The sequence below is a fragment of the Episyrphus balteatus genome, chromosome 3 (genome assembly GCF_945859705.1).
Source record: "Episyrphus balteatus chromosome 3, idEpiBalt1.1, whole genome shotgun sequence".
Taxonomy (NCBI): domain Eukaryota; kingdom Metazoa; phylum Arthropoda; class Insecta; order Diptera; family Syrphidae; genus Episyrphus; species Episyrphus balteatus.
In genome coordinates, this window is record NC_079136.1 from 98,910,630 (window position 1) to 98,925,591 (window position 14,962).

General features: G+C 29.4%; 1 protein-coding gene across 4 annotated transcripts in view; it reads right to left on the minus strand.

Annotated features, from left to right (window-relative positions):
* The window catches only part of LOC129916930 (TLD domain-containing protein 2), a 217,877-nt gene that overhangs the window by 165,829 nt on the left and 37,086 nt on the right, over positions 1–14,962 (minus strand). Inside the window, exon 1 of one of the 4 annotated variants that reach the window (XM_055997162.1) lies at positions 9,485–9,977. The exons of 1 other annotated variant lie outside the window; for it this stretch is intronic. In XM_055997162.1, coding sequence (XP_055853137.1) covers positions 9,485–9,822 — 338 coding nt within the window. In that variant the 5' untranslated portion in view covers positions 9,823–9,977. Of the gene's footprint in view, positions 1–9,484; positions 9,978–14,962 lie in introns of those variants that run through there. 2 more of the 4 variants (XM_055997176.1, XM_055997177.1) reach the window with 2 other exon arrangements.

The window sequence follows — 14,962 nt, forward strand, 5'->3', positions numbered from 1 at the left end:
ATATGGCTGCGATTTTTTTTTATTATTTTTCTGATAACTGTCACCACCTACCCTATCTACCGTTTTCGTTTCGTTGTTAACTTTTGGGACACCCTGTATACTACTTTGAAACCTTTGTCGGTCGTGTAGTAGGTGCTGCTGCAGTAAATGGCAAGCATTTTTTGCCCATCAATGTTACAGTTAATCCGTCAGATTTCCTTATTAAAATTCGATGGTGAGGCTGACGAAAAAGATGTCCAAAACTCAATAATTATAGAGCAGAGGTACAAAATTGGGCGGATCTATAATAAAAATTGGGTGTAACGAAAAACACATTACATCCATAACAATCAACCTTGAACTGATTTGTTTTTAGGAAAAAAAAAAAAATCAGAAAATACTTTTACTTTCTGTGTAGGAAATACTTGCATTCTACCATGCACAGAATTAAACTAAAACAGGTATTCAAGAGTCGTTAATTTCATACACTTATCGACCATGGCAAAACGCTTAATAAAATTATTCATCTTGTAATAGTCTTGTGCAGATGATGTTTACCAATGTCGTTTATAATTTAAAGTCGATACTTTTTTTTTTCTTACTTCGGGATGTAAACAAATTAATGACTTTAATTTGCCAATATGTGAACTTTTTCATTTCGCGTGCCAAAAATACATATTTAATTTTGTTAATTTGTTTGCAAATTTATACAAGAGTATTGAGGGCTTATAGTTGTATATGTAGGTAAATGTACTTCCTGAAGAGTATTTTTTTTTTTTTTTTTTTGGTCATTGACCAAAGTCATGGTCATAGTCAGTATAATCAACAAGATGCAGTTCAGAACTGGGATCTTGATAAGGAAAAAGTTGATAGTTTTCAGTTTATAATGGATAGCAATTGCACTGAATATTTGCGTTTATTTATTTTGGATGCTCAAAGAAAAATTTAAAAGCGAAATTCAAGAATATGCACCACTTTTAAAATAAAAACAATACTAACGCAAGTAAAAGAATAACTTCCAACCAGACAGATAAAAAAGATACTTTAAAACGCGTAACTCAAGGATTTTTTCAGAATTTTAATACTCTGTTTATTATTGAAAAATACAAGTAAGTCTCGTTAAGATGTTTATTCCAAGATAGCGGTGGGTCTCAACCACCTTATTTGATTTATTTTAATATAAAAAAATCATATAAAAAAATGTCTAATATAAATTCATTACTGCAATTAATATTCACCTCATGAAATTAACAGATATCAATCATTGATAATTTTTAAATCGCGTGGCAAAATATACAACGCGAGATATATTTCTCGCCTACTATATTGGTTTTCACCTTTAATTTACGTAATTTGTCAGAATCATTACTTTTTTTTTTTGCAATTTGTCTTCGCTCATCCGACAGACTGCCTGACACCTGACAGTTTAATATGCGCTTTTAAATCTATAAACAAGTAAATAAGTAACTTCGTATAATATTAAATATATTTTTTGGAAGCAACAAGGTAATGAGTATAATCAAATTAAACGCGCGCCATCGTAACTCAAATGAATTTTTTTTCTCAAGCCAGTTAAAATTTTTAGCAAAAATCAACAGAAGAAGGAATTTATGTTAACATGCATTTACAATATTAAAGTACCTACATACGAAAATTTAGGTAAAATATTGACATTCGACAGGAGTTTTTAAGCTATAAGTATTGGTATCTGTTTTGTGAAAGTCCCTAATATATTCGAAAAAGTGAAATTTTGTAAAATTACTTGCATCTGCACAAAAATATTTGACTAGTCTCCCTACTAATAAGCCATTACACACGACCCAGTTGCGTGTTTCTCTACATCTGCCTGTTTCCCATGTGCCTTTGTGTTAGTATAAAAGACGTAGTGTGCACTCAAAATATCAAGAGCTTTGTTTTCATTCTAAAATTCCTGATATTGTCCTTGAACACTGATAAATGTTACCTACAGTGCAATGTATCAAGTAGTTTTGCTCAAGTTCATTGAGATAAATTTTTATGCAACAAAAAAAAAAAGAAAAAAAATCACACACAATACGTAAAGTGGAAGATCGAACCAAAGCCAACGTAATAAACACTTTTGAGAACAAAACAAAAGGAAATAATAGTTATTGATTCATTGAGTAGAGCAAAAATAAAAGTATAAGAATCAAAACTGACAGCTACAACAAGCATGTGTATAGTGTTAAGGACAGGGTCATGGTATTATTTTTGTTCCACTGAGCCAATTATAGAATTTTACCAATAATAAATTATTATTATTATAATGACTGCGCCAATATATCAGATAATTGAACCAAAACACAATTATGTAGTTACAATAACCCTTTAGCCTTGTGTCATGTGTAAAAGGCTATTATTAGTGAATCATTTAAGGCAGAGAAACATAATGTTTTCATTAAAAATAAGCTCTTTTGCATGCAATTAAGAGCAATGTGCTCGGGGTTGGCTTCGTATGACAGCAGGTGCTTGTGAATTTATTTTTTGTTTTGTGTGGAGCCACAACATTATTTTGACACATTTTCCTGTTCGTACGCATTTTTGTTGAAAGGAGAATGCCCAAAAAAAAAAAACCAGCATCGATACGAATGAGACCTATATGAAAGGGCATCAATAGTAGATAACAAATATTTTTTTCAAAAAACTATCCCCGGAACTTGCCATGACGATTCTTATTTTCAAACTAAGTGTTTTTTAGGCCAAAACTTTTTTCGAGGAAGTCCGATTGTCTTCGTTTTAGTTTCATGAGATGCAGCATCGAAAAATAGCCTTTAATAATGGGCCATAAGCTAAGGTTGGTTTTTAAATGACGATGTTAGATTGTTTTTGGTCAAAATGCACAAAATAGACAAATGACCAACTGGGTGTATGTGTATGTGGGTGATAATGTCAAATGATTGGAATCATAGATGGGTCTTTGATTTGGATGTAAAAGATTCGAAATTGTTGCAGACCCTGGTGAGGCAACTCAAAAATTAAGTGCATCAACAATGCAGTTATTTAAACAGGGACGATATCTAGGAAAAAACGTTACCACATCATTGATTTTTCTTCCACGATACGAAAGAATTTTGTTCAAGATGGTTTAATTGTTGGCTTCTGACAAAATATTGCACTTGAAAACGCATACTTGAAGTGCATATTGTGGTTAGATTAATCCGTAAAAACTTTCAAAAACCAGACAATTTGGTATAAGCCAAGGAAGATCTATCTGATGGCAACAATTTTTTCTAGGTTTCATCCTTACGTAAAAATATGCATTTTTAATGCACTTTATTTTGGAATTACCCCCCTAAGGCCCTAGGGTTTGCAAGAATTTCATATCTTATGCATCTAAATCAAAGACCCATCCAACATACCAATTATTTTATGTTATCACTCGCATCCAAATAATTAGAGTGGGTCCTTTGTCTACTTTGTGCATTTTGACCAAAAACATTTTTTTACGAATTCATGACTTGTTCTAATCAACTGGTCTTCAAAACAGGCACTATATCAATATGGTAAAACATTTTATAAGTAAGTCGTTATTTAAAACAAGATTCTGAAACACCTGGTCTGTCGATTTTTTCAAGACAAACGATAGTTATCATATCTCGTCATGATTCTTGCAAACCAAATACAATCACAATATAACCTTGAGTTTAGTACATTAAAATTAAGTACATTCAATGAAAATATTCTACATTCATTCATTTTAATACAAAAAAAACTGAAAACTCCTTACAGATAAATATTGTCAGCTTAAAATATTACAATAACTTATTATTAAATTTCAAAAACCTCATTTGCATTCATAGCAAATTTCGCACATTATAAAAATTAAATCCAATCAAATATGATAGCCATAACAAACAAAAAATCGACCCCGAAAAAAGTATGTCAGTTATATAAAAGCCAAAGGACACGTGGAAAAGTAGATATATAATGCTATCAATAATAAAGGACAAATTAAAACCCATTATACTTCAAGGCCTGCTATCGGTCGTTGTACATAGAGACACACCTAGATATTTTCCATGACTAGCCTTTTTACTGTTGGTGTTTGTATAGAGTATCCTGATTTTTATACACCCACCTATTGATAGCTTAAATTATCATTGACGGACTATATCTAAGGCGCCTTGAGTGTAGTTTTTTGTAGGTTACTTAAAGTCGAAGGTTTATTTAGATAGCCCCCGCCATCTACCTAATCTGATGTCCTTTTAAGAAAAAAAAAAAGACGAGCTTGGGCAGACAAAAAATACTTTCTGCATTACAATTTAACAAAAATAGAGAGTTAAAACTTATCCCAACCAAATCCGGTACTGTCAAAGCGAAAGGACAATAACGACAAGGACAACAAGCGAACTATTCATTCTACTGAATGCTAAAAAAGAATCTGTCAATTTATGCGATTATAAGCGAGATGATAAATAATGTATTATATCCAATATGTCCCTCGTGTTTTCACGTTCCTTTCTGTTTATAAAGGTAAACAATAACGTTTCATTTGTCTATTTCCAACCATAAAACAAAACATCATTCCGGAAGCTCGGTCTACACGATAACGACTGTAAACGAAAACAAAACCTATACACTCCCTTCAATCTTTTTTCACCTTCCTTGCCCCAGGATGATGGACTTTTTTGGATGTTAGCCAACTAAAATTTCAATAGCATTCATATATAAAATGTTACAGTGACAGGAGCAGAATATTCCATGTTGCTTTTTTAAATTTTTTTTGACGTTGCTGACATAATAAACCAGTGTGTGTTTGATGTTCCTTCTATTTAGTAGGTCTGTCAGTCTCAGGCCGCACCAGTGGAAATTCTGACAGGTAAAATTTATAGGAAAGTGCATGTTATTTATGTTTGCTTGTAATTATTTGAGTATTTAATGACATTGATTTGTTATTGGCCAATATACAGTTTGGAAAAAAATAATGAATTTTACCATTTATTTGTTTTTGTTTGAGTAAATCAATTTGTTAAAAACATATCACAACAAAAACATTACTGTTAAAAAAGGAGCCAAGTTCTCCTATGTTGAAGTTATGCTGGCACAAAAAGTACTGAAATGTAAAAGTGTACCAAGTTCTAAAGCTTGGCTTTAAATTTGTATAAATAAAATGTTGATTGTTCTCTTGAAAATTTTTCTTTAAATTACCGATTTTTAAAGCTATTTGAAAAATTGCCAAGCAAACAATCAACATTTTATTTATACAAATTTAAAGCCAAGCTTTAGAACTTGGTACACTTTTACATTTCAGTACTTTTTGTGCCAGCATAACTTCAACATAGGAGAACTTGGCTCCTTTTTTAACAGTAATGTTTTTGTTGTGATTTCACTACTTTTTGCAAGGTATTGCTGTAGAACTTAAAATCTCTATAATTGATGAACACTCAGAGAAAATGGGCGGTTACCACGCCCCTTGTATAAAATTCTCAAATTTTAATTTTTTTTTTTGTTTAAACTACCAGGTCTACCATTCTTCCAAATTTTAAGGTTCTACGTAAGTTAGAAATGCTCTATAATATTTGATGAAAATTCAGCAGAAATGGGCGGTTGCCACGCCCCCTATCCAAAATTCTCAAATTTTAAATTTTTTCCTTGGTATAACTTACTAGCTTTACCATTCTACCAAGTTTCAAGATTCTACGATAATCAGAAGTGCTCTAAAAAATTTGATGACAATTCAGCGAAAATGGGCGGTTACCACGCCCCCAGTCAGTCAGTCAGTCAGTCAGTTACGATTTTTGAGATTTTCGAAGCCCTATATCTCAGGAACTACTCATCCTAGGCAGCTGAAATTTCATAAGGAGTTTGTTCGACTAGTTCAACAAATGGAGCGAGTTTGAAATTTCTGACATATTTGGTATAGAAGTTGGAGGGGGGTAGAAAATGGCCTGAGTTGTTTCCTGTAAATAAGGGTGTAGTGCCAAAGTTGCTATAGAACTTGGCTGGGCACTGCCGTGCCCCTTGATAAAGTCTTGCATTGAAATTGGCAAATGCATTTAACTGCGGAGATAGTGTTAAAATTTGGAGTAAAGCATACCTACAACACAACAAAATGGCGTCGCATAGAGAGAAAACCAAATTGTCGTTGCATAAAAGTTTCCAGTTAGTTACCGAAGTGTCTGTGAGCGCTAAAACATGTAATAAGCAAAATGAGTTTTGAACCACACAGAGCCTACACCTATTGAAAACAAGGTCCCATATGAATTATGGCCTGTGAAACAACTGGAAGTTTTACTCTTTTACTCAATTTTTGGCAGAGAAGGTTATAGACCAGTGCCGATGCCTTCAAAAACATTAAAAAGTACAAAAAAATCACAGTAGGATGAAACCCATTGGAAAAGGAGGGGAATATGATAAGAATGAAAGGAAAAATAAATTACGGGCGAGCCGAGTTCGGGAAGTGGGTGGGTTGAGTTTTTAATGGTAAAAAATGGTATATCTCGATTTCCGGCAAAACTACAAATCCTATAGAAAAAAGTTGTATGGCAAAGTTCTAGGTAATACAAAGATCTACAACTTTTGTATCAACAATTTTTTCACATAACCTCAAAATTTATGTGAAAAATTCAAAAAACCGAGTTTTTGGTTTTTTATTTGTATCTTTTTCAAAAACAAAAATTTTTCTACGAAATTTGGTGAAAACTTACCTTATTATGTTCCAAATACACTGTAATTTATTTGATTTAAAATATTTATTTGTTCACCTTATTTTGACTTAATACCAAAAAAACACACTAATTTTCAATCGAAAATTCACGTGTCAAAATATCAGCTTTTTTCAAAAAGTCGGTGGGCATTTCGTACGTTAAAATGTCTATTTTCTGATGGTGTAAAAAAGATTTTACATTAGTATACTATAGAACATGTTCTAGTAAAATTCAAAAAATGAAAAAAGCTTGAATTCGAAAAAAATTTTTTATCATTGTTTACAATTTTGGCCTATTTATTCAAATTTACACTTTAATTACTCAAAAAACGTAAGATTAATTAATGTTACATGAATCTTACGTTTTTTGAGTAATTAAAGTGTAAATTTGAATAAATAGGCCAAAATTGTAAACAATTATAAAAAATTTTTTTCGAATTCAAGCTTTTTTCATTTTTTGAATTTTACTAGAACATGTTCTATAGTATACTAATGTAAAATCTTTTTTACACCATCAGAAAATAGACATTTTAACGTACGAAATGCCCACCGACTTTTTGAAAAAAGCTGATATTTTGACACGTGAATTTTCGATTGAAAATTAGGGTGTTTTTTTGGTATTAAGTCAAAATAAGGTGAACAAATTAATATTTTAAATCAAATAAATTACAGTGTATTTGGGACATAATAAGGTAAGTTTTCACCAAATTTCGTAGATAAAAATAAAAACCAAAAACTCGGTTTTTAGAATTTTTCACATAAATTTTGAGGTTATGTGAAAAAATTGTTGATACAAAAGTTGTAGATTTTTTTATTACCTACAACTTTGCCATACAACTTTTTTCTATAGGATTTGTAGTTTTGCCGGAAATCGAGATATACCATTTTTTACCATTAAAAACTCAACCCACCCACTTCCCGAACTCGGCTCGCCCGTAATTTATTTTTCCTTTAATTTTCATCATGTCCACCTCCTTTTCCAATGGGTTTCATCCTACTATGATTTTTTTTGGTTTCAAAAATTATCGACCCTGGTCTATTATGTTGCAAAAAGGATAGAAAACCTATAATTGGATAACTGGAACAACTTAAAACGAATTTTTCTCGAGTAGTTTCTGCAAGTTATTCATAAAATACCAATAGATACCTAGTGAGATGCTGATTATGCGGATGATCTTAAGTCCAGACGGTCAAAGAGTGTAAACATTGCAATTTGTGCTGGTGGGTCTATTTTATAGATCAACAACATCACCGTACGAAACAAAAGCCTAATCAACGACTGAAGTTTACATTATGGCTATAAGAATTGAAGTTGCTCAGGAAGAAATGCACATAAAAAATCTTTCCGAACCACTTCTTGTATAGAAAATAACCAGTAGATACAAACAAATTACACAATACGAGTATATAAGTTCTAAATTTTATGTTCGAGAGATAAGACTGAGCATATTCCAGAATAGAAATATTTAACCTGTTCTTTAACTTTAAAATTTTTCGTATAATAAGTTATGTTTATCCAATTATTCCAAAACAATTCATTCAATGAACTTAATTTGAAACAATAAAATGAAAATAAGCTACTGATTTTTCAAAAATTAATCTTAGTTTTTCTCAAAAATATTTCTTTTGTATTTCATGTCAATTAATGAGAAAATTGCTCCTACAACTGAAAACATGAAAAAAACAAATAATTTTTTATTAAGAAAAAAATATCCTAAACTAAATGTTTTTTTTTTAACTTTTAGTCTCAAATTTTCATTTGAATTTGACATTAAAAAAATTATTAACAGGATTTTCTTTGCATTTCATTGGTTCTTATTGCGATAGAAAGGCTCTCAATATCCTAATCGAAAAATTCCTAGAATACTATTCCTCATTCTTTTTAATATTGCTCCTATTCTATTAATAATTTCAATAAAGGAAACAAAAAAGAAACAAAATTCGGAACAGTTTTTTTATTGAGAGCCCTTCGAAAAAGTTGACTTATAGTATGTATTTGTTTCCTAGGATTAACCTACCCTTTTTACCTTTTTTTTTAACTTCAAGAACACTCATTAGATATTTTTTAATATTTAATTTAAATTCTATCCAATTTTCTAAACCCTATAAGAATGGGCTAAAAAAAACCCAAAGTGATAATTTTTTTATGTTTAAAATTAGAGAAATTACTTTTATAAAAATAACTTACTCATATAAAAATAACTTAAAAACTTTTCAAATTATTTTTAGACAATTTCAATACAATGAAAAATATCGTAAATAGATAACTTCGGATATTTAGGATTTATTTATAACTACATAAGATTACTATTAATAAATTATAAAGAAATATCATGTTCGGGAAGGAAAAAAAACTTTTTTTAAATTATTATTGTATCATTGCACATTTGTTTTTAATAAAAAAATTGTGTAAAACTACTTAAAATTTTGAAAAAAGTGAATTTCATTCTCAAGAAAAAAAAACTTACCAAATTTTAAACTATGTATAAGTATATTAAATTTTTGTTCATGAATTAATATGCATTAAAAGGTATTGAGAATTTTAAATTTTAATAATAGGTATAATAAACTACTTGTGCAATTTTTAAAAACTTGAATTCTACAACGTGGTGTGAATGAATGAATAAGTATTATTATTAATTTAAAAATATTAACTACTGATTTCTTCGAAAACGAGAAAGAATGAACGTACAGAAAATATGTAATTATTTTTTAACTGTCAAAAATAACAATAAAACAAAATTAACAATTAAATTTAACAAAAATTAAATACAACATAAAAACTAAACAAGAAAAAAACAAAATAAACAAATATTATGGAAATGAATAATTCGGACTTACTGCCAAGAAAAACTTCCAGTGATGCCATCTTTCAAACGATCACGTAGTGATCGTTGTCGGCTTGGTCCCGTTCCACTTAACGGTGGTAGAATTGGATTCTCCCCATAATCATCTGATATGTTTGTTGCTGAACTAGATATGGGTGCAAAACTTGGCTGTTGAGCCGACGAAGGTATGTCATTGTTGCTGCCAGTACTGACAGCACTACCTGTTGTTGTGCTGGCCACACTCTCCATTAGAGGGGCTTGTTGTCTGTGTTGTTGTTGTCTTTTTGGAGATGATGACGAAGTCGGCCGATTTATTCTAGCACTGTGTCGAGGTGAATTTTCACGTGACATTTTTACTTTATTTAATTTATTTTCTTGTTGTGTATATAATTAGAATTTTATTTTAAGAAAAAACAAATTTCAATAATGCATACAAGACAAGTGTTTTGTTTTGTAAATTTATAGTTTTAAACGTCATTCATAATATGCAAATAATTATATTATTTTGATATTTTTTTATTTTTTTTGACGACAGTGCACTTGAAATATTTAATACAAAAAATATTATTTATTGACATTTTGTTTTAACAACATGACAAGTAGTGTGTAAGAATAAAGAAAGTTGAAGTTGTATTTTGAAAGATAGAAAGAGAGAGATATAAAGATAAAGAGAAATATCTTATATGTTTACAACAACGAAAGCATTTTGGGTATTTTTATTTGTATTATTTGCTTTAGATTGGACAAGAGGAATATTCATTCGAAATAATTGTATAAAGAGCTCAACAAGTGTTGTATATTTTTGTATTGGATGCAAAAAGAAAATTAAAATTTATTTGTAGTGAGGCATATAAGAAAAAGAAGAAAATTATTTTTCTGGTAAAAGTGCGTTTCAAACTGAGAAAATTTCAAACGAACTCAAATGCAATCAGTTTTAAATCAAATTTAAAGATAGGTAAAATTTGAATAAAAATATTATGTTTTTTATTTAATTTAAGCAAAAAAAAAAAAATAATATAAATTTAATTTTAAAAATTTATTTGCATGTGATAGAAAAAATAAAACAATTAAGCAATTGAAAACTCTTAAGTTTAAAAAATAAAATTTAAGTAAACAAAAGTAATACCATTTAAAGAAGCATCATAGATATCATATTTATATAGTATACACGCACGCAAGTTTTTAACTTTTTTTTTTTGTATATATAAATAGATGTAGAAATGTGTAACTAATTATGATCTGTTGCTAAAGATGTATATATATATATCTAGTTTAAATATGTATGGAGCTAAAAGTGATTTAGCTTGAGCATCTCTATATTATCGCATTAGGTATATATGTAATTTCATATAAAAATAGAAAACATTGGCTTATCATGATTTATGTATGCCACAAGTTAAGAGGGGTATATTTATAGTGAAGATGTGCCACAAACCTGAAATGAAAAAAAAAATATAATAAATTAATTTTGAAACTATAGTTTACTAAAAATAAGTTTGACATTGTAAGTACAAAAGTGCTTAATACATATTACACTCTGAATTTTTCTAACCACTTTTTATAACGCTTTGATTTCATATACCTTTTAAAAAGGCCTAAATTTGCTTTTACTGTATCCATGTTCAACTCATTGGCCATAAACATATTTTGAAGTTAGAACGATTTAAAAATGGATCACTTGACTATTCAAAAATATTTATCGACAATGCTATAGTTTCAAACCAAGTATGTGTTTCTACACAATTTTGATAGATAGTTTCAACTAAATATATTGAAACAATGCCCAAAAGGGGCAGAAGTCCGAACACCATTTTACACTTTTTTTTTGTACAAAGAAATATTAATTTAAATTTAAATAAGGGAAACAACTGTTGCTATACAAAATTGAAAATAAAAATAAAACGATTTTAATTTGAGCTTTATCCTACTTTTCGCTAATTTGACTGTACTATAGAAAATATGTTACACATACGCCACAGTGACCATTTAAGTTTAATATTTAAAAATTGGTCAGAAAAGTCAGCCTTAATCAGAAAAGCGTTTTCAGAAAAAAAAAAATAAAATCGTTATAGCAGTTTTAAAACGCATATATTATATACATTTATGTATGTACATATGTATTAGGGAGTGTCAAAAAAATCGAAAGGTCCTTCGCTTCGCAATTTCCCATTTTTACATCTATCTTCTTCTAAAAAAAAGATCAGTTTTTTTTATAAGTCGACTTTTAAGCAAATTTCTTTACATATTCTTGTAGGAAATTGAACGTTTTACAAAAAATGTCTTAGACACTTTTATTGTTTATCTAACCGTTTAAAAGATATTTGAGGTCCAAAAATCGAGAAAATCTTTAAAAAATCGATTTTTGTTCTTAATTTTGTAAGAAATTTAAAAATTATAATAATAAAAAGGGCAAGACATATTCCTATAGGAAATAGATTGCTCTACAAAAAAAGTTGTGCATACTTTTTTCATTAATCAAACCATTTAAAAGATACTCAGGCCAAAGTTAAAAAAAATGATAAAAACATTTTTACTTTTCAAAATTTTCTAATTCACTGAAGAGCCATTATTTCCAAATTAGCCAGATGAATTGTTGTAAGTGCTTAAACGTTCCACAAAAAAAATCCCTTTGTATTGAATAAACTGCTTTTGATTTTTCTGTGTCAATAAGTTAAAAGAGCTTAAGTCAATTTTTATCATTTTTCAGTATAAGCAAATGAAATTTGTGGACATGATTTTTTTGTACTTTTTTTGTGATTACTTTTAAACTGTTGCCGCTAGACTAACAATTTTTTTTTAGGATACAAGCTTGGTATACCCTTAATTTCTATATTTATATTTTTTCTTGAAAACGCTCGGGACGACCGTTACAATTGAAAAAATATATTACTTTGACTTAAGTATACAATTTGGCGGACATTTCAAGGAACAAAACAACTTATGTTACTTAAGCTGTTTTGCAAAATTGGTTTTGGTTCATAATACAATTTTTTAAAATGGCTTAAGTCGACATAAGAACACAAATGGTTCACTCGACCACAAGTTTAAAATAGTTTATGTTGACCTAAGCGATGAATATATCGCACCCCCGGTGGAACAACGACGTAAGTGCAAAAATGTTGATTCTTCAGAAAACGATATTAAACATTTTGAAAACGTTTGAAAACAATGTAACGGTCCAAATACATTTCTGCCCCCTGGATACAAATAGAACATTTTCAATTGGGTCTTTGTTTCGAATTCAAATTGTCCTAAAAGCTTATGTCACGACTTAAGCTGATTTAAAAAAATGTAGTCTTTTTAAGATTTTTACGATTTTATTTTAACATATACATAAGCTATTATGAAAATGCAGTTTTTGTCCAAAAAGACTTAAGCTACTATGATTTGTTTAAATTTAACGGTTTATATTTTGCGTAGATAAATGAGACCCAGATTTTCATTTATGTCGACATAAGCTCTTTTAACTTATTACCACAGTTTTAATTCTTGAGTTTCGTTTGTAAATTCACCCAGAAAGGAGAGATTTCAATTTGTATCTGCTTCTTTAAGCTGTTTATTATTTTCATAGTGATGCAGATCAGATCATTGCATTTATTTGCATCACAAGCAAAATAAAATAGGTACGGCTAGTTTTGAATACATGTTTCTTTTCTTTTGGTTTTTCTTAATTTTAAATGAAATTTTAGATGAATTATTCAAGTAGACAAAACAGAGCGCTTGGATTCCACTGCATTATGTAGTAAATGATGACCGAAAATTGACAGTTTTTTTTTAGAATCCAAAAAACTTTTGTACAGTCCTACAGTCGATTAATAACCTAATTAACACTTCAATGCAACCGCATGTCGAACAATTTTTCTATTATTGAAGTGAAAACTTCTTTAGTATCGTAGTGATTTGAAACAAGATGAAACGAAAACGCGACACGAACATTCAACTTGTTATAACTTTTTTGTTTTAATAGATAGATGAATAAAATTTGTACTGTAGATAGGTAATTAAATAAACTATAATTGTACAAAATTTCAATTAATTTCATATTCAAAATTCTGAGATAACGGTACAAAGATGTTCTTTTTCTACACACGTTATATCTTTTGATCTAGTGCACATACACATTTGATTTAACTTTAATACGCATGCTGATAAAAATTGATTGGGTTCAAAAAATTCTAGTTTTTTTGTAGATATTGTATAGACATGGTCGATATAAATATTTTGAGCTGAAACAATAAGCTTTCGGGTGATATAAAATGTATTATAGGTGGGTGGATTTAAAGGTGATAGAATAAAAAAAGGTAGACTTCTATATAGATTGATTTTAACCTCTGCTTTCTTGTCGTTGAAAATTTTGGATCGAAAATAATCAAATTTTTGGACCAAATGATCAGCGATCACTTTTAGTTATCAGATGCAATCGTTCAATGTTCTTGTTGGCGCACTGTTGTCCAAAATGACTTATCTCGTTGCAAAAATCATAACTTTTGAACGGATTGAGGTAGCGGTACAGTTTTTTTTTTAATTTGAAGGAAATTTCCAGGGCTGTTACACCAATGAATTTCAAGAAAATTGTTTTACAGGGTGTTTAGGAATCATCGGCCGAAAACCGATTTTCTTAAAAAAAAAAATATTTAAATTAAAATTGGTATGCCATTTTGTAGAAATCACTAATTCACATCTAAAAAAAGTTCAGATTACACTTTTCCATGATATTACGATTATAGAGAATGCCAAAAAAGTTGGTCCCGGAAGTCCGTCTGTCTGTCTGTCTGTATAAGGATCTACATCCTAAACGGATGGACCGATTGACTTCAAATTTGGTATGTAGCATTTTTTGGAGACCCTCCAGAGGTGTTTTTGGAATTAATTTTTTTGGGCCAAAAATAACGGTACTTGTCATACACCAATTTCAGTAAAGCTGTAATTGCTCAAAAACGGCTCCAACGATTTTGTTTAAAAAATTCAAATGTAAGTTTGAAAACAAGGTCTATCTTCTAATGAAAAAAATTTTTTTGGAAAATCATTATTAACGGTACCTGCCATAGAACGGTTTTTTTTAAATCCGATATTCTCCGAAACGGCTTATTCGATTTCAACGAAACTTTTTTTGAAGAAGCACTTATATAACTCAAATATAAGCCAAAAATAAAATTTCAAAAAAAATAATTTTTGGATTTTTAAAAAAATTTTGAAATTTTTTTTTGAAAAATAAAATTTTCGAAAACGGGACATTGTATTTTTTTGAAATTTTGTTTTTAGATGTGGATAAGTGATTTCTACAAAATGGCATACCAATTTTAATTTAAACATTTTTTTTAAAGAAAATTTGTTCCTTCTGCCTTCATTTTTTTTCAAAGTACAAAATCTCGGCAGTGCGCAAGCATGCGCAGCTAAATATTTTTATTTTGAATCAACAATTGATTGGTACACATACCCTATTCGGCTTAATGAATGGAACCGAATGGATTTTTTACGGTACCTGCCATAA